Source organism: Octopus bimaculoides, chromosome 1, assembly GCF_046866305.1.
Source record: "Octopus bimaculoides isolate indiv1 chromosome 1, ASM4686630v1, whole genome shotgun sequence".
Classification (NCBI taxonomy): domain Eukaryota; kingdom Metazoa; phylum Mollusca; class Cephalopoda; order Octopoda; family Octopodidae; genus Octopus; species Octopus bimaculoides.
The window spans coordinates 174,421,317-174,443,368 of NC_142928.1; the positions used below are offsets into that span (position 1 = coordinate 174,421,317).

At 36.0% G+C, this 22,052-nt stretch overlaps 1 protein-coding gene across 4 annotated transcripts in view; it reads right to left on the bottom strand.

The window, feature by feature from the left end:
• Positions 1 to 10,121: 10,121 nt before the first annotated feature.
• LOC106872779 (V-type proton ATPase 116 kDa subunit a 1) overlaps positions 10,122 to 22,052 on the bottom strand; it is a 47,707-nt gene continuing 35,776 nt past the window's right edge. For all 4 annotated transcript variants that reach the window (XM_089363333.1, XM_089363342.1, XM_014919878.3 and 1 more), the window contains 8 exons: positions 21,842 to 21,993; positions 20,390 to 20,445; positions 19,110 to 19,214; positions 17,590 to 17,640; positions 16,653 to 16,742; positions 13,071 to 13,188; positions 11,774 to 11,948; positions 10,122 to 10,978 (listed from right to left, as the gene is read on the bottom strand). In XM_089363333.1, coding sequence (XP_089219459.1) covers positions 10,885 to 10,978; positions 11,774 to 11,948; positions 13,071 to 13,188; positions 16,653 to 16,742; positions 17,590 to 17,640; positions 19,110 to 19,214; positions 20,390 to 20,445; positions 21,842 to 21,993 — 841 coding nt within the window. In that variant the 3' untranslated portion in view covers positions 10,122 to 10,884. The remainder of the gene's footprint in view (positions 10,979 to 11,773; positions 11,949 to 13,070; positions 13,189 to 16,652; positions 16,743 to 17,589; positions 17,641 to 19,109; positions 19,215 to 20,389; positions 20,446 to 21,841; positions 21,994 to 22,052) is intronic.

Below are 22,052 nucleotides of genomic sequence, written 5' to 3' on the forward strand. Positions count from 1 at the left end.
CACCTGCACGAAAACGGCCACGCTCGAAATGGTGTCTTTTATGTGCCACCCGCACAAGCCAGTCCAGGGGCACTGGCAACGATCTCGCTCGAAAATCCTACAGGAGCCAGTCAGGCGGTACTGGCAACGGCCACGCTCAAAATGGTGCATCTCATGTGCCACCCGCACAAGAACCAGTCCAGGGGCACTGGCAACGATCTTACTTGGCTTGCCGGGTCTTCTCACGCACAGCCCATTTCCAAAGGTCTCGGTCCGTAGTCATCGCCTCGGTGAGGCCCAATGTACGAAGGTCTTGCCTCACCACCTCAGCCCAGGTCTTCCTGGGCCTACCTCTTCCACGGGTTCCCTCAACTGTTAGGGTGTGGCACTTTTTCACGCAGCTATCCTCCTCCATTCTCACCACATGTCCATACCAGCGCAATCGTCTCTCTTGCACGCCACAACTGATGCTTCTAATGTTCAGCTTTTCTCTCAAGATACTTACACTCTGACGGGTATTCACATTGACATTACACATCCAACGGAGCATACTGGCTTCATTCCTTGCGAGCTTACGTATGTCCTCAGCAGTTACAGCCCATGTTTCACTGCCATGTAGCATGGTTGTTCGTACGCATGCGTCATACAGTCTGCCTTTTACTCTGAGTGAGAGTCCCTTTGTCGCCAGCAGGGGTAAGAGCTCTCTAAACTTTGCCCAGGCTATTCTTATTCTAGCAGCTACACTTTCAGCGCACCCACCCCCACTACTAACTTGGTCGCCCAGATAGCGGAAGCTATCGACTACCTCTAGTTTTTCACCCTGGAATGAGATAGAAGTTGTTTCCTGTTTGTTTGCAGTCTTTATTGCACCTGAACATCTGCCACAAACAAAAACTAACTTGCTAGTTAACCTGCCTTTGATGTTGCTGCACCTCTTATGTGTCCATAGCTTGCACCGGGTACATCTTATAGAGTTACTACCTACTCCTTTTCTACATACTGAGCAGGGCCATCTACCTGAAGGGGTTTGTGTTTTATCTACCTTCCTACTTATTATATATATATATATATACACACACATTTATGTTTTTATATATATATATATATACACACACACACATTTATGTTTTTATATATATATATATATATACACACACACACATTTATGTTTTTATATATATATATATATATATATATATACACACACATATATGTTTTTATATATATATATATATATATATATACACACACATATATGTTTTTATATATATATATATATATACACACATGTTTTTATATATATATATATATATACACACATATGTTTTTATATATATATATATACACACACATTTATGTTTTTATATATATATATACACACATTTATGTTTTTATATATATATATATATATATACACACATTTATGTTTTTATATATATATATATATATACACACATTTATGTTTTTATATATATATATATATATATACACACATTTATGTTTTTATATATATATATATATATATATATATATATACACATTTATGTTTTTATATATATATATATATATATATATATATACACATTTATGTTTTTATATATATATATATATATATATATATATATACACATTTATGTTTTTATATATATATATATATATATATATATATACACATTTATGTTTTTATATATATATATATACACATTTATGTTTTTATATATATATACACATTTATGTTTTTATATATATATATATATATATATATACACATTTATGTTTTTATATATATATATATATATATACACATTTATGTTTTTATATATATATATATACACATTTATGTTTTTATATATATATATATACACATTTATGTTTTTATATATATATATATATATATATACACATTTATGTTTTTATATATATCATCATCATCATCATCATCGTTTAACGTCCGCTTTCCATGCTAGCATGGGTTGGACGATTTGACTGAGGACTGGTGAAACCGGATGGCAACACCAGGCTCCAGTCTGATTTGGCAGAGTTTCTACAGCTGGATGCCCTTCCTAACGCCAACCACTCAGAGAGTGTAGTGGGTGCTTTTACGTGTCACCCGCACGAAAACGGCCACGCTCGAAATGGTGTCTTTTATGTGCCACCCGCACAAGCCAGTCCAGGGGCACTGACAACGATCTCGCTCGAAAATCCTACAGGAGCCAGTCAGGCGGTACTGGCAACGGCCACGCTCAAAATGGTGCATCTCATGTGCCACCCGCACAAGAACCAGTCCAGGGGCACTGGCAACGATCTTACTTGGCTTGCCGGGTCTTCTCACGCACAGCCCATTTCCAAAGGTCTCGGTCCGTAGTCATCGCCTCGGTGAGGCCCAATGTACGAAGGTCCTGCCTCACCACCTCAGCCCAGGTCTTCCTGGGCCTACCTCTTCCACAGGTTCCCTCAACTGTTAGGGTGTGGCACTTTTTCACGCAGCTATCCTCCTCCATTCTCACCACATGTCCATACCAGCGCAATCGTCTCTCTTGCACGCCACAACTGATGCTTCTAATGTTCAGCTTTTCTCTCAAGATACTTACACTCTGACGGGTATTCACATTGACATTACACATCCAACGGAGCATACTGGCTTCATTCCTTGCGAGCTTATGTATGTCCTCAGCAGTTACAGCCCATGTTTCACTGCCATGTAGCATGGTTGTTCGTACGCATGCGTCATACAGTCTGCCTTTTACTCTGAGTGAGAGTCCCTTTGTCGCCAGCAGGGGTAAGAGCTCTCTAAACTTTGCCCAGGCTATTCTTATTCTAGCAGCTACACTTTCAGCGCACCCACCCCCACTACTAACTTGGTCGCCCAGATAGCGGAAGCTATCGACTACCTCTAGTTTTTCACCCTGGAATGAGATAGAAGTTGTTTCCTGTTTGTTTGCAGTCTTTATTGCACCTGAACATCTGCCACAAACAAAAACTAACTTGCTAGTTAACCTGCCTTTGATGTTGCTGCACCTCTTATGTGTCCATAGCTTGCACCGGGTACATCTTATAGAGTTACTACCTACTCCTTTTCTACATACTGAGCAGGGCCATATATATATATATACACATTTATGTTTTCATATATATATATATATATATATACACATTTATGTTTTTATATATATATATATATATATATATACACATTTATGTTTTTATATATATATATATATATATATATATACACATTTATGTTTTTATATATATATATATATATATATATACACATTTATGTTTTTATATATATATATATATATATATATACACATTTATGTTTTTATATATATATATATATATATATAGAGTTATTAATATTTCTAAGTCTCTCTAAAGGAGACTACGGCAGCGGTACTGGAAATTAATAGTTATCGCCAAGCCAACATGGCAGTCCCAAAATTAGGACGAAAGCTGCCGTGAATTAGCTCCAAGAAGCCATCGCCTCTAGCTAGCTATGTGACACACGAACCTGTGTCCTTTATAACCTTCGAACAGGGGTGGTCAGCAGTGTCCCCCTGCTGGTTTGGCATCTGCAGACTAGACTAGTTTCAGGGTGTTGCCCCTTGTCAATGCAGAGTAGCCAAGCCTTAGCCAGGCGGCGCTGCTGACTATCTGCTCGAAGGTTATTTATCTAATTTCAGTGGAATCTATCCACTGGTTTTCAGAAATAGAGTTATTAATATTTCTAAGTCTCTCTAAAGGAGACTACGGCAGCGGTACTGGAAATTAATAGTTATCGCCAAGCCAACATGGCAGTCCCAAAATTAGGACGAAAGCTGCCGTGAATTAGCTCCAAGAAGCCATCGCCTCTAGCTAGCTATGTGACACACGAACCTGTGTCCTTTATAACCTTCGAACAGGGGAGGTCAGCAGTGTCCCCCTGCTGGTTTGGCATCTGCAGACTAGACTAGTTTCAGGGTGTTGCCCCTTGTCAATGCAGAGTAGCCAAGCCTTAGCCAGGCGGCGCTGCTGACTATCTGCTCGAAGGTTATTTATCTAATTTCAGTGGAATCTATCCACTGGTTTTCAGAAATAGAGTTATTAATATTTCTAAGTCTCTCTAAAGGAGACTACGGCAGCGGTACTGGAAATTAATAGTTATCGCCAAGCCAACATGGCAGTCCCAAAATTAGGACGAAAGCTGCCGTGAATTAGCTCCAAGAAGCCATCGCCTCTAGCTAGCTATGTGACACACGAACCTGTGTCCTTTATAACCTTCGAACAGGGGAGGTCAGCAGTGTCCCCCTGCTGGTTTGGCATCTGCAGACTAGACTAGTTTCAGGGTGTTGCCCCTTGTCAATGCAGAGTAGCCAAGCCTTAGCCAGGCGGCGCTGCTGACTATCTGCTCGAAGGTTATTTATCTAATTTCAGTGGAATCTATCCACTGGTTTTCAGAAATAGAGTTATTAATATTTCTAAGTCTCTCTAAAGGAGACTACGGCAGCGGTACTGGAAATTAATAGTTATCGCCAAGCCAACATGGCAGTCCCAAAATTAGGACGAAAGCTGCCGTGAATTAGCTCCAAGAAGCCATCGCCTCTAGCTAGCTATGTGACACACGAACCTGTGTCCTTTATAACCTTCGAACAGGGGAGGTCAGCAGTGTCCCCCTGCTGGTTTGGCATCTGCAGACTAGATTAGTTTCAGGGTGTTGCCCCTTGTCAATGCAGAGTAGCCAAGCCTTAGCCAGGCGGCGCTGCTGACTATCTGCTCGAAGGTTATTTATCTAATTTCAGTGGAATCTATCCACTGGTTTTCAGAAATAGAGTTATTAATATTTCTAAGTCTCTCTAAAGGAGACTACGGCAGCGGTACTGGAAATTAATAGTTATCGCCAAGCCAACATGGCAGTCCCAAAATTAGGACGAAAGCTGCCGTGAATTAGCTCCAAGAAGCCATCGCCTCTAGCTAGCTATGTGACACACGAACCTGTGTCCTTTATAACCTTCGAACAGGGGAGGTCAGCAGTGTCCCCCTGCTGGTTTGGCATCTGCAGACTAGACTAGTTTCAGGGTGTTGCCCCTTGTCAATGCAGAGTAGCCAAGCCTTAGCCAGGCGGCGCTGCTGACTATCTGCTCGAAGGTTATTTATCTAATTTCAGTGGAATCTATCCACTGGTTTTCAGAAATAGAGTTATTAATATTTCTAAGTCTCTCTAAAGGAGACTACGGCAGCGGTACTGGAAATTAATAGTTATCGCCAAGCCAACATGGCAGTCCCAAAATTAGGACGAAAGCTGCCGTGAATTAGCTCCAAGAAGCCATCGCCTCTAGCTAGCTATGTGACACACGAACCTGTGTCCTTTATAACCTTCGAACAGGGGAGGTCAGCAGTGTCCCCCTGCTGGTTTGGCATCTGCAGACTAGACTAGTTTCAGGGTGTTGCCCCTTGTCAATGCAGAGTAGCCAAGCCTTAGCCAGGCGGCGCTGCTGACTATCTGCTCGAAGGTTATTTATCTAATTTCAGTGGAATCTATCCACTGGTTTTCAGAAATAGAGTTATTAATATTTCTAAGTCTCTCTAAAGGAGACTACGGCAGCGGTACTGGAAATTAATAGTTATCGCCAAGCCAACATGGCAGTCCCCAAATTAGGACGAAATTCTATATATATATATATATATATACACATTTATGTTTTTATATATATATATATATAGATATATACACATTTATGTTTTTATATATATATATATATAGATATATACACATTTATGTTTTTATATATATATATAGATATATACACATTTATGTTTTTATATATATATATATAGATATATACACATTTATGTTTTTATATATATATATATATATATATATACACACACACATTTATGTTTTTATATATATATATATATATACACATTTATGTTTTTATATATATATATATATATATATATACATACACATTTATGTTTTTATATATATATATATATATATATATACACATTTATGTTTTTATATATATATATATATACACACATTTATGTTTTTATATATATATATATATATATATACACACATTTATGTTTTTATATATATATATATACACACATTTATGTTTTTATATATATATATATATATATACACACACATTTATGTTTTTATATATATATATATATATATATATATATATATATATATATATATATAGAGAGAGAGAGAGAGAGAGAGAGAGAGAGAGAGAGAGAGAGAGAGAAAGAGAGAGAGAGAGAGAGAGAGAGAGAGAGAGAGAGATACAGAGAGAGAGAAAGACATCTAAGATTCCAGGTCATGTGTATGTGTCTACATATATCCAAACAGAGATAATTTTATTTTTATTTATGTGTTTCAGCCAAGTGGCTGTGGTCATGCTGGTGCACAAATTTAATTATCTATTTTAATTTTAGCATTGTATAGCTCAAAATATGAAATATTCTTTCTTGAACATACTGCAATTCATTTTTATTCATCACATCTCATCATCATCATCATTGTTTAACGTCCGCTTTCCATGCTAGCATGGGTTGGACGATTTGACTGAGGACTGGCAAGCCAGAAGGCTGTACCAGGCTCCAATGTGATCTGGCAGAGTGTCTACAGCTGGATGCCCTTCCTAACACCAACCACTCTGAGAGTGTAGTGGGTGCTTTTACGTGCCACCGGCACGAGGGCCAGTCAGGCGGTACTGGCAACGGCCATGCTCAAAAAGGTGTTTTTTACATGCCACCTGCACGGGAGCCAGTCCAGCGGCACTGGCAATGACCTCGCTCAAATGATTTTCTAACATGCCACCAGCACAAGTGCTAGAAGGCAACGCTGGTAATGATTACACTCAAATGGTGCTATTTACGAGCCACTAACACGGAAGCCAGACAGCTGCTCTGGCAATGAACACACTCGGTCAGTGCTGTTAGTGCTCCACTGGCGCAGGTGCCAGTCATCGAGTATGGTTCAATTACGATTTCAATGTCCAATGAAGGAGAGGTTGGCATGGGTGCCAGTCGTCGGATTCGGTTCGATTTCTACAAGATATTTATCCCTACAACTATCTCACTTCACCACACCACTTTATACTTTTAAAGATTCCCTCCTGTTCACATTTCATATTTGCCTCTCCAAGACTACTGCTCAGTGACTTTAGATTTTTAAAGAACCTTTAAAACAAACTAAAAGTCAATATAACTTTAAAAAAATCAACAAACTAACAACTGCTCCTCCTCCAAAATAATATTTTATGTCAAAATATGAGATGATCATGATTGAAAAAAAAACTTTTAATGAGGTTATGCTTGACCAAGGCTGGCATGGAGCTAAGCAACAAAATCTAACTAAAAATAGTTTGATCACCCACTTAGTTTGCTCCCACATTCTTGCTCCTTCAATCTTCCAGAGAAATTTGGCAAAGTAAAACAGGACCAGTTTCAGACCCTGAAGGAGTTTGTGAGAAGGCTCTCTAAATTCAAGGGAGCTATGAGGTTTACTGTTTTTTCAGTAAGGGCTTGCAGGCTTCACTTTGGCTTACCAAGGTCCAGACAGATGTACTGGCTAAACACCCTCTCCTGTCTCTTATAGACTCTCCTCATTCTAAATACTTCCATCCAAATCCCTTTTTCTTTTTCATTTCCTTTATGTTGATATATTCATTTCCCTGCATTGTTTATTATCTGCTCTTTTAAGACAGTAAGTGGGCAGAATCATCAACATTCCTTCCATCAAGATTGACCATGCCTTTCCTCATTTGAGGGTTGATAGAATAAGTAACCAGCTGAGCATTGAAGTTAACATAATCAACTTTTCTCCACTTCTAAAATTGCTGGCTTTGTGTCAAAATTTGAAACAGAGGGCTGCAAGCTGGCAGAATTATTAGCATGTCAGACAAAAGCATTTCTTTCAGCTCATTATGTTCTGAATTCAAATTCTGCCAAGGTCAACTTTGCCTTTCATTCTTTCAGATTCAATAAAATAATGTACCAGTCAAGTACTGAGGTTGATGTAACTAACCCCTCTCCTCAAAATTGCTGGCCTTGTGCTAAAATTAGAATCATTAACAACTCTATTCTTTCCTTATCCTTTCTCCCTCCATTTTCATTTTATATATATCCTTTTCCCTCATTTTTTTATATATTTCTATGACTATCTCTTCCCTTAGTAGCCATATAAACTTGCAACCCTTTCTCAGTAAACCATCTCAGGAGAGATGTGACTTTTACAGCCACAGCAAAATAACATACCTAAGAGATGTCACCTCTATTCTGCTGATGACTAGACTAGCCTAGAGGAATACTTTGGTTCATAAGTCTGCTCAATTAGAGCTGGCTTTGGAATAAACAATACTTCCAATCCAACAAGAGTTAACAGTCCAGGAGAGATGTAGTCCCAACAGCATCCTTGCCTCACTAAACTCTTCAATCTCTCTATATAGGAGCATATCCAGTTTTAGAAAATGCACTACAGAATGTTTATAGCTAAAATGGGCAATTTCTCTGACCTTACAAATGAGAGACATTCTCACTTCCAGTATTTCAAAACCTACTGGAAAAATGTGTTAAACATTTCTTTCCTCACTATGAATCCACTCCCCTCTTTCATTTTGAATTAATCAGCAATGACTCCCTGTTACTCCACATTTATATTCCTCCAGATTCATATGTTGTTTTTCAAACTTCAGCATTTACATCAGGCATTTGAATATTACTTCCTATAATGAAAACATCAATTTGATTTCATCTCCTTCTCAAGTCATCATCCTTGAGAAATTTAATAAACAAAACTCCTCCTACACTGACCACCCACATAGTTCATGTATTGAAGATCCACTTGGTTCTTTGCACTTAAGAATTTTAATAAAGAGAGGCTGTACTTTATCTTCAACAAAACCTTTTGACAGTTTATGACATAAGAAACTTCTAAACAAGTGACATATCTGTAGGTTTCATCTATCTCTTTATAATTAATCAAAAACTTCTTATCAAATGGCATCATTGCTGTGTTTACCAGAAGGACTCGCTCAATCCTCATTCAAATCTGTTCTAGCACCCAGGCATTCCTCATACTCAACCTAAACACAGCGCACCAGACTTCCATGAACAAAGAAGACCTTGAGAACATCAATGGAAACATTATGACCTAATTTCCCTTAAACATACTAGGATACAATCACTAAACATACCAAGGAAATGGTCCCATACTCCACCTGAACAAAATAACACCTTCAAATTCACTATAAACAGCAAGTTATATATGTGGTTGCCCTGCAGGATAGTATATATGATTGCCAAAACTACTACATCAAAGACTAAGTTGCTTCTTAAGGACCAGAAAATACTTCAGTCTTGATTAGTTGATAAAGTATGCTCCAGAATGCAGTGCTGCTACACATACACACTTCTCAGATTATCAATCAGTTGAATGATCATTTGGATGTAAAGATTAATTCAGCAACATACTTGAAACACTAACTCACATTGCTGTTTCTGCCTATTCAATTGCAATTATAATGGCTTCTGCACCACTTTCTTCACATAGGCCCATTCATCCCACTTACCTTACCAAACATATAGCTCTCCCCATCCAAAAAACTGCAACATAATCCTACATATAAAGCCAAACATAATATGGAACTAAACAACAATGGTTGCATGATCTCTGGTCATATTTGGAATGTTGAACATAAAAGCTACCCCCTCAAACATTTCAATCAGCAACCAGTATTCACTAATTTTGCTAAACCAGAACTAAATGAGAACACTCAACAATACAGATATACTTGACCAGTGATGAACAAAACTATTAACCCACATCAAAACCTTTCCTTAAACTGACTAGAAATTGTTGGACACCTGAAAAATGCATCATGATATTTGACATTCCTCACTAGAGAATTTTTTCCACTAGCAACCACAGTCTATAACCAAAAATGTTATTTCAAAAATGGTTCATAAGCAAACATATCATATTCTGCAGATTTCCTAGCTGAAAATCAAAATGAGGAGAAAGAGAAAGGTCCTGACTATTACTTAGAAATAGTAACAAGGACACTTCAAATTTATCTTCAACCTGTTAATTTTTATAAACAGGTTGAAAATTAATTCAAAGTTTAATCATCATTGTAAGCATCTGAAGTATAAAAATAGCTTTTATTTTTTAAAGTATTTGACATCAGTAATAGCTCAGTTTAAGTTTGACAGTGACAAACTTTCAGTTGACCAGTTACATTTCATGGCTTATTGTAATTTTTGTATATTAAAAAAAGTATAGTATTCTTGATGATGTTCAACTCTTGCACTTTAGAGCAAATATTTTATTGGCATAGAAAAGATTAAAAGTTAGGAAACATTTGAATTCGAATGAGCATCATTTTAAGAAGTTATCAAAGGTACAAGATCAAAATAATATTTCATAAAAGAAGCAAAATTCAGTTTGAACTTAAAATTTACTTTAGCTAGTCCTTTTCCATGAGGTAACCATGTTAATCTGTTAGACAAGTTCTCTCCTCTAAATGGCAGGCACACAAATGTAATATATTTGAACAAAACAGTAAAAATGTTTAAGAAACTAAACTTTTATGAAGTGCTGGAAAAACAATTTAAAATTGCAATTGAATTATTTTCTTGATTACATTTTATTTTGATCGTCTTGTTTTTGTTATCTTTTGTTGTTTTTTAAACTAAAATATAATCTTTGTGATAAAGAAGCTCTTACAAAAACCAGTAAAATTATTTTTTTATTACGTAATTATGCAATTCAATTTCTTATATGTTTGTGTTGAAAAAGGAAGCCATGTTAACATGTCATTTCGTTCAGCAGACAAGCCAGGTCTAATAATGAAAGCAAACTAGAGAAGGCACTTGCAGTTTCATAATTTACTTAAATTTTTCATGTTAATCTTCAAAAGGAAGGTTGATGCAATGCTGAAAATCAAATGGTTGGAAATTGTATCCATTTCCAGCATAAAATTTATTCTGAAATTCAACCCTAAAAAAGAAAAGAAAAGTTATCATAAATTTCATTACAAAATATTTTATATAATTCACTTTAGCTAAACTTGAAACCTAATTTCAATTATTCAGACATCAAAATTTCTTTGGTTTCCCCTTGTGTACAGCTCAAAATAACTGAGAAAGCCTCATAATATTTACATATAATTTTTTTTATACATTGTTTTAGCATATGACCTAAAAGAATGTGTTTTAGGTAACAAATTGGCTGAGTGATATGTTGCATCATATTCCGACTTCTTGCATTCTGAGTTCAAATCTCAATGTGATCAATTTTTACCTTTCATCTTTCTAGGATCAACAAAGTATCAGTCTATAACAGTGGACTGGTGGAATTGTTAGAGCATCACATGGGATATCTTGCAATATTTGTTCAGGGCCTTTGCATTCTGAATTCAAAATTCACCACAGCATACATGATAGACTTAATCCACAGCCCAGTTTAACACCACTACCTGGTCCTGCATGGGTGCCTTTGGTGATGCCTACTTTTTTTGCAAGCATCAGGCTAGATCATAACTAGTTTGAAAATACCTTCCTTTCTCCTGTCAGTCTAAGAGTTTCTAAGAGTAAGGGAGCATTAGCATTGCTCTTTCCTCCTGACTAAGCAATAAGGGAAAAAAAGCAGCTTGTGATTTTTATAACAAACATATATTCCTTCAGTGAGTGACTATGTATATACACAAGCTCACATGCAAGAATACTTAATTGCAATAGCTTCAGAAACAAAACCAACATTGAAACCTACATCATCGAGTTATATAATACTTACCAGTGTAACCTAAGAGCATGGAGAAAAGCTGAAAGACCTTCCATAATAAGTAATATAGCTATGGTGAGAATTGCCCAAAAAAAGAACACAGCAAAGATGATAATACAACCAAGATATCCAACATTCATTGAAAGACCAATTCTCATCACCATGTTCCATAATACTTCAGATAACTCTGAAAGAATAAAGACATCAGGATTATTAGTATACAAGACCTAGTAACAAGGTTAAAGTAACACAAATAAACACCAGTAAGACAATCAAAGTAATACATTCATTTACTTGAAACATTTACTCTTACACCAAAGACAGTAAAAAAAAGAGTATTTAAGATATCACTACTAAACATTTAAAGTGAGAAAAATTGCATGACACATATGAATCAATGAATTCTATATACAAAGGCTTGCACTATTCAAAATATTAACTGATATATAACCTAAGAGAGAGAGAGAACATGGGCAGTTCATAACAGCACTGAAGATGAATGCGACACAAACAAATTCATGGTCCTTCAACTTTTGCACATTTTTTTCTTTAAGGATTGTAATCCCAACATTGCTTTAGAATAGGGTTAGAAATCCTGAGAGGCGAAAGGCTTTAGGTACCTTGTTAAAAGTTTCAGGAACCATTTACTAACATAGAGATACGAAGTTTCCTTCTTTTCACTCTTTAAGACACTTGCTCCTACTCTTCAAAATACAATTATTCACTTTGTTTTATTTGTTTAATTTTAATTACATTCTGCTTAATATTAACTACTACAGGTGAGAGTTGGTGACAGGAAGAGCCTCTGGCCATGGAAAATCTGCTATAATAAATTCCATCTGACTCATGCAAGCATGGAAAAGTGGATGTTAAAATGGTAATGACTAATAAATTTAAAACAAATTAGCATACACACATACAGATATACACCCTTCTATCCTAGACTATCTGAGGATACACACAGACACACATGAAAATATAAATGGCCAAGTGGCAAGAACAATGAACAACCTGTGAAGAGGTTGCTGGTTCAAATCTATTCATTGGCTTTGTATTATGTCAGTGGCCAAGACACTTAACACCTAGTTAGCTATAAAAAAGTATTGTTCCACAGGATCAAATTGCTGCTCCATACAGCAGCAGTATTTAAAACTGATTCAATTATTAAGAAAAGCAAAGAAACATCACACCAGCATAATACTTCTTATAATGACAATGTGAAAACAAGGGCATGGCCACAACTAATAGGGCTAAGAAACTGATAACACATACACACACATACAGAATTTGAACAGAAATTTATATTTACCTGCATGAGCCAAACTTAAAGCCCAGAGTCGAAGATATGATGCAGTATTTGAAATACAGCCTAAACAGTACTCAATTGTGTGTATACATTGATGTACAAATATATCACCAAAATTGAACTGCAAAAGAAATAGAATTACAATTTCAGAATGACTGTCATGCAAGACAATATAGATAATATGGTAGTTCATGAAGGAGTCATACCCAATGACTGGTGTAGCAGCACCATAGTCAACTGCTACAAGGAGAAAGGTGATGCTTTAGATAGAAATAATTACAGAGGTATCAAATTATTGGATCGGGTGATGAAAATTACAGAGAGGGTCGTAGCCCAACTAATTAGGGAGAGAGTTAGCCTAGATGAGATGCAGTTCTGTTTAGTGCCAGGAAGAAGCAGCAATGATACTATATTTCTGGTAAGGTTACCACAGGAGAAATATCTAGCCGAAGATAAACCTTTGTACTTGGCTTTTGTTGACTTGGGGAAAGCCTTTGACAGTCCCCAATCCCTTATCCGGTGGACAATGCAGAAACTGGGGATAGGCAAGTGGCTGGTAAGAGCTGTACAAGCCCTGTACAAGGATGATGTCAGTAAGGTGAGGGTTGGCAACGAGTATAGTGAAGAATTTCAAGTAGAAGTAGGGGTTCACCAAGGATCAGTCTTCGGTCCCCTCTTATTCATTACAGTCCTCCAGGTAATAACAAAGGAATTCAAGACAGGCTGCCCCTGGGAGCTCCTCTATGCTGATGACCTTGCTCTAATAGCTGAGTCACTGCCAGAACTGGAGATGAAGTTTGGGGTGTGGAAGCAAGGTCTAGAATTGAATGGCCTAGCAAAAATCAAAGTCTTAGTAAGTAGGAAAGCTGTCAAATCACAATCCACTTCGGGTAGATGGCCCTGCATGATCTGTAGAAAAGGTGTGGGTAGAAACTCCATTTGATGTATCCAGTGTAAGCTATGGACACATAAAAGATGCAGCAATATCAAAGCAAAGTTGACCAGGAAAATAGTTTTGTGTGTGGCAGATGCACTGGGGCAGTAAACACTGAAGATGTACAGAAAACAGATTCCATCACATGCTAGTGGGCGAAACTAGAAGTAGTTAATAGCTTCTGTTACCTAGGCGACCAAGTCTGTAGTGGGGGAAGTTGCTTTGAGAGTGTAGCGACTAGAGTAAGAATGGCCTGAGCAAAGTTCAGGGAGCTCCTACCTCTGCTGTTAACTAAGGGCCACTCGCTCAGGGTGAAAGGTAGACTGTATGATGCATGTATGCAAACAGCCATGTGACACAGCAGTGAAACATGGGCCATGACTGCTAAGGACATGCATAGGCATGAAAGAAATGAAGCTAGTATGATCTGCTGGATGTGTAATGTTAGTGTGCATACACAACAAAGTATAAGTGCCCTGAGAGAAAAGTTGGGCATAAGAAGCATCAAGTGTGATGTGCAAGAGAGGTGACTATGCTGGTATGGCCATATGTTACATATGAATGAAAACAGCTGTGTGAGGAAGTGCCACTCCCTAACTGTAGAAGGAACTTGTGGAAGAGGTAGACCCAGGAAGACATGGGATGAGGTGGTGAAACATGACCTTCGAACATTGGGCCTCACAGAGGCAATGACGGGACCTTTGGAGATATACTGTGATTGAGAAGACCCAACAACTAAAGTGAGATCACAGCCATGCATGTCCAGCCCTGTTAAGAATACCCCTGATGTGTTGGGTGATATCATATGCTTGAGAAGACCTGTTGAGTCAAGTAAAACCAATATCATAGCTGGGGCCGGTGCCTCTGACTGACTCCCGTACCAGTGGTACGTAAAAAGCTTCATCCGAATGTGGTCGATGCCAGGTCCGCCTGACTGGCCCCTGTGCCGGTGGCACGTAAAAAGTACCAACCAATCATGACGAATGCCAGTACTCACTGACTGGCTCCTGTGCCGGTGGCACGTAAAAAGCACTATCCGAACGTGATTGTTGCCAGGCCTGCCTGACTGGCTCCTGTACCAGTGGTACATAAAAAGCACCCATTACACTCTCAGAATGGTTGGTGTTAGGAAGGGCATCCATCTGTAGAAACAGTGCCAGATCAGATTGGAGCCTGGTGCAGCCGCTGGCTTTCCAGACCTGAATCAAACTATCCAACCTATGCCAGCATGGAAAATTGACATTAAACAATGATGATGATGAATGCAGATAAAGGTACAATGGCTAAACTATTAGATATTACCTACTTAAAAATTCATGATAGAATCACATCATTTCATTAACTCTTTTCATATCAGTCCTCCATTCTTTCTTAATACAAAAAAAAAACTACAAAAGTGTTTAAGCATCCATGCCTTTAAAACTAACCCTCATAAATTTATGCAAGAATATTGCTAGTTTGTTCCAAACACTAGATTAAAGTTATTTTACCGAATTCCTCTAAATTATTGATAATTTAAAAAATCAACTGATACACAGAGACAATATATTTTCTTAGAAATCTGTCTAGTACAGAGAGAAAACAGGGTAACACCATAGTAGGATGGTAAGATGGGGTAGTAAGCTAAGAGAAGTAAAGCTAAGTTAGGAGGAATAAACAGGTAGAAGGAAGTGATACTTGAGAAGTTAGCAATAAGCTAACTTCTCAATTAGATGGGGAAACCTTATACTTAGAAATATGGTCACAAAATGGTTTAAAATATTTTGATACAGAACTTCTTTTATATTTTCTTTTTAAAGAAGAGATTAAGTACTAGAAATGGTAGCATGCTTTAAGTATGATCCTTCATGGTTGAGTTCAATTCCAGCCAATATTGCCTTTTATAGTTAGGAACAGTCAAGCCTTAGGATATTCATGATTCAACACAGGCAGGCAGGAACTCAGAGTAAATTGTCAACTTTTGAGACCATATAAAATTAGTATCTTTAGATATACTCAAAAATAATCCAAGAAAAGAGAAAAATAAACCAAGATTTTTTTCCTCCTTTCGAAGTTTGTATGAGAAGTAATAGAGTAGTTTTTGTCTACAATATAGTAATATATTGCTTATTGTGAATTTCTTATGCTGAGAATTAATCATATGTAAAATGGGATTGCTATTTAATGACCTAATGAATGTACTTCTATGTAACCATTTGGAATGCTAGAAATACCAGCAAAATCTCCTTCAAAAATCATTCTCTACAAGCTTAAAAAAAAAGAGATTACATTAATAACAGTCCCTATTATTAAAGAGACACCTGAAATAAAATGAGATCATCATGGCTGGAATGCCTTTGATCAGGGATCAATTGATTCAGAGTTCACCTGAGGTTAAATAATAACAAGGTCATTCTGGAACGTATATTCTATGTTTCTTCTCCAAAACAAACAATTCAAACTGAACATTATATGAATGTTTATTACTTAAATGTTCTTAAATCCCAACCAAGGAGAATTTTTTTTAAATGCTGACTAACCCTCTCTAAGAGATAGTAGAATACATAAAAACTCAAAGGAAAGGTGATTCAAATAACAATTTAAATTAAAAGTTGTTTCATAAATTTTATACATATATATATGTGTGTATGTATAAATAAATAAATACAAACCTCGGGAAGTTCACTCTGTGAATGTACTGACTCAGAAGAGACTTCTACTTGTTCATCAACATTTATAACATAGTTGCCTGCTGCATCATCCTGAAATAGCAAAACCACAATGATTAGTCATATAAAGAGGAGGGCTTGAATTGATAAATGCATTTAAGATTATGGTTATGTGGGTGGGTGTGGGTGTATTGTGTGGAGGATATAATGTCATGCATGTAATTTAATGAATGTAATGTATGCATGCTATGCAATGTGCGCTATGCAATATATGTAACATGTGTGCTGTGTGGTGTGCAATGTGCGCTATGCAATATATGTAACGCTGCGTGGTGTGTGCTGTGTGTTGTGTCATGCATGCACGTCGTGCATATATGTAGTGTATGTATGTATGTAATGTATGTATATCATGTGTGTATGTCATGTAAAGTATGTTGTATATGCAATGTATGTTGTGTATGCAATGTATGTCATGTATGCAATGTATGTCATGTATGTACGTATGTATGTAATATGTGTGTGTGCCCCCTTCTCAACATCTCACAATGGTTGTAAACAAATATCAACATCATGTAAGTGATGTCATTCATTTCCAATCTTATCTGAAAAACATGTCTAACCATGGATAAATATTACCTTGCTTGCAAACAGGCAAAGGATGGCAACAGGAAGGGCATCCAGGTGTAGAAAATTCAAATTCCATCTGACCCATACAAGCATGGAAATATAGATGTTAAAAATGATGATCACAATCATGATTATAATTACATTTATCCGTGCGTGTGTGTGTGTGTGTATCTCTCTCTTATTAGAAACCCAAAGCCATTGATGCTGTAGTTCACAAATTACAGCATGAAATATAATATAATATATAAAGATCAAATTACTATCAATTAACATGAAAATATATACAGCTAATTTCCAAAATTTAATTACTTACATCACAGTTCACGAGACCTCGTTGTGAAGAGGCAGTTGGTAATTGTCTTCTCTGGAATCAAATTAAAAAGAAAAATTATATTTACAGAAATCCAAAAGTATTTTAGATATTAAAAAAAAAAAAACAACTGCTCATCTTAGCTATTTAATATTTTTTATTAATTTTGCACTCTATTAAGCTCATTTTTAGAGATGAGGCATGGCTGTGTGATTAACAAGTTCACTTCACAACCATGTGGTCTAGGGTTCAATCTCACTGTGTGGCATCTTGGACATCTTCAATAATAGCCTCAAGCCAACCAAGGTTTTATGAGTAACTGGTAGAAGCTGTGTGGAAACCTGTCATGGTCATATGTGTGTGTGTACATATATATATATGTCTCATTCTTTCTACTTAACATCTGTTTCGCCATGCTAAACTGAGGCAGAATTTTTATACAGAAAATGTCCTCTGAAGCTACAGCACAGTATGCACATCTATGTTTTTAACACCACTTGAAAATGAAAAAAAGCAGTCTATGTGTTAATGTCTCATAACAGCCATGTAATAATATAAATCACTAAAACAGATACCAGACTTGAAGTAAGTACTGACATCAATATGAAGAATTAAAACCCTTCACGTTAGTGCTCCAATGTGGCTACAGTTTAATGACTGAAACAAGTAAAAGAACAAAATAAAAGTAGAAGAGGTTAAGAGCCAAAAAAATTATAGTCTTATAAATAATCTTAATAACTAATAGTTATTAATCTTAATAACTATTATCATCCAAATATTTCAGTTTGTCAATTTATTTTACCCATTTTCCTTTATGAAAAAGCATAGATGGGTTTATTGTACATCCCACATTTTGAGAACATTAGTTTCATTGGTTATAGAGATCCAACAAGCCGATCTCTGGTTCACTGCAAATATGATGGCAAGAGTGACAAAAAAAAAAAACTGTGTTACATGAATGGAATGGTACTGCACAGTGGAGTTGAAGCTGGAAGTATGTAGTTGTGAAGCAAACTTCTTAACCACACAGCCATGCCTATGACCATATGGATTGGCAGATTACTGTTATGTTTATTGTGAAGACACTAAGTTCTCAATGGCAGAGATCATCTTGCTATAAATACCACAGTGGTATAATTCACCAACTGTAAACATCATCAATATTGCAGAATTGTACTGTATCAAAGTAGATCAGTTATAGTGTCTGTTGCATGTGTCTTATCAGTAGTGTTACATCGTATACACGGCTAAAACACTTAACTTTTACTGGTTCAGTCAAGTGAGTTATAAATAAATACTATGAGAGGGTGAAGTTCACCATTGTAATTGATAAGTGCTTTCTTATCATGATGTACAAAATTCAGGTCCTTTTATAGATTGGAGATGGTGAGGATCTGCCATGTTGACATCATTCTTACATGCAAAAAAGGTCTTTGAATGGTGTCTCTTCATCACTACCACTACACTACCAACTGATTTCAAACAAATATAATCTTATACTAAGGATATTCTTTAAAGCATACCTTCATTGCAGACTGATGTTTAAACCATATTATAAATGGCTTTATCAATAACATCCATGGAACACATATGAATGCAAGTACCACCAAAATGGTCTGTATATTTGTCTAAAATGAAACAGAAAAATAGAATAACATGTAAATAATCAGTAATATGAACAATAAAACAATGATGAAATTGTACATAAAATTGCTTCATATAAAAAAATGAAATGATTAATCTAGAGAAATATGCATGTATATGCATATACATAGTCTTGTGTGCACTGACATGCAAACTGAATAACATGTAGTCACATTCAACTTCCCATAATTTTTCCTTATTACACAAAACCTAGATTAAAAAACTAAATTTTCTAATTTTAATTTTCTTTTTAAATTACTGTATTTATGTCATGCTCTTTTGTGAGAAACTTCAATATTTCAGAAAAAAATCAAAAGTGCAATTAATGACATGAGGTTACAAAAACTTGTGCAAAAAATTTTGTTATCACAACCAGGAACTATTAAAAATAACACATATTGTATATGTGAGCATGGCCATCATACAATATATTACTTTATTTTACATTGAATATGAACTAAGCCATGAAACGTTATTCTAGGTTTGGTCATTTAAGCTTGCTGACTAGCAGCAAAACACGTTGGGAAGGTGTGGGTGAGTAGTAGACAATGAGGAGTTAAAGATAATTGGTAGAAACGATGGTGGGAGAGGGTTGATAACAAAATTTGAAAGAAACAAGTAGAGAGAGAGAGACGCTCAGGAGAGGAAAGAAAGAAAAGAAAATGGATGATAATGATATATAGAAAAGGTTTGTTACAAGCAAGTTGACTATAAGTAACAGCTAAATCTCACTCTTCCATCTTAAAAATGGAATGACACATTAGATAATATAATCCTAGATATATTATTCTTGATACAATGACAAGATGGTCTACAGCTGGAATATTCTTGATTATAAGTCTGCTTAATCAGAGCTAAACAATGGCTAGGCTGACACTGCATAGCCAAGAACTTAATTTTCAAAATGCTTACGTAACACTAAATAAATATGGCTGGGTGTATAATCCACCCTACTGTACCTACAAAATCAAAAAGTGATTCCTTGATTTACAATTCAAAGTTCAATTCCTCCCATTTGCAAATCTACCCAAAAGCGATTTTTGTTTTATTTACTTCACACACACACACACACACAAAAAAAAAACAGAAATAAGAACCAGTCCAGTGGAGCAGAGACATGCATGAAAGGACAGACAAGTTCTATATGATATACACTTACTTGATGTTTATATAATTCATTGGATTTGGATTCAAATAGAAACATACTGATGAGCTCTGAAAAAAAAAAAAAATTTCAAAATCAAGATTGTCCTTTTACATTCTCTTGCCACACACACGCACGCACACACGCACGCACGCACGCACACGCACACACACACACACACACACACTTTCTTCCTAATTATAGAAATTACATTGGCATTACTGGTGTTTATTTAATATAGTTCATTTACTCTGTGAAAGTTAAGACCTCATATCAATCAGGTTCCTTCTTTACTTGCACCTGTCTGTGAGTCTTAACACTAAAAGTCAATTTTAAACTTTTGTTCATCTCCTTCTCAAACAGTTAATATCCTCTGTTAACATTTTCACCTGTGCTAATTGCAACACTGGAAAATGCTCAAATCATTTTCATGACACACTTCAGAAAGCAAGACCATGAAAATAAATAGCAAAACAAAAGTAAATTCAAGGACTGTAATATATCAAACATGTCACCTATTTAGAATGAAGGAAAACTGAATCCCTAGGCAAAGATTTTATAAGTTAAGCCAGATTATACAAATAGTAGCCAAAGGAATATTTTAAAACAATCACTGATATGAGCTTTGAAATTTGTTCTGATAATTAAGTATATAATTTGCCATCAGTCATTTGTTTCATGTCCATTTTTCCATGCAGGTATGAATTAAATGGATTACTTATTTGAGATAGTATTTTACAGCCAGGTGGCCTTCCTGTCACCAGTTAACTGTTTTTCAAGTGAGGGATATTTTATGCTACTGGCCTTCAAAAGCACTGAACTACAATCAACAGGGAATGTAAATATGATCAAACTTTTTTTTTGCTCAGCTGATCTCATGCAAAAATGCAAAATGTCGACATTCATGTAGACACAAACAGGCTTCCATCTATCAATTTCACTCAAAAGACATTGGTCAATCTAAAGCTATAATAGAAAAATATTTGTCCAAAATGACAAGCATTAAGATTGAACCCAAACCCATACAGTTACAAAGTAAACATAAAATTGAAATAGGTTTCATTAGAAAATCCATCAGCTCAGTTGCTGATCATCTACAAACATCAAATTGACTTTATTAGAGTACTACTAACATCTGGGATAGAACTGCTGCTATTTATATATAGCAAAGTGTCAAAGACTCACTAATACCCTACAATTACTAGCTCACAGATGTGCTGTTCTCTTGTCATCCTTACATTCATTATCCACCACCAGCCCACCAGATTCTGCACTACTTTTACCAATCATATCACAAGAATTCCCCCTCTACCAAGGCTTCTCTACAAACTTTCACCAACAGAAGTTCAAATTGAACACAAACTACATGCATCTCATCAGTTTGTGAAGGGTTATTAAAGTCACACGTGCAATTCTTCTTACTAATCAATAATTTTATTATTTTTTTTAAACAAGAACACTACTTACGGAGAAGCAATGATTGAGCTTGTGCTAAATTTTGAACACTAAAGGCAATCCATTTGTAAAAAATCAATATATCAAGGTAGCCAAAAATAGAGAGGAGGAAAATGACTTGTGGAATAAATTCACAAAATATGTTCAATGGTCTTGCAAAATATCTGAAACAAAAAAAAAAAATTGATTTAATCTTAATTCTCATCTATTCAAACTAGACTGG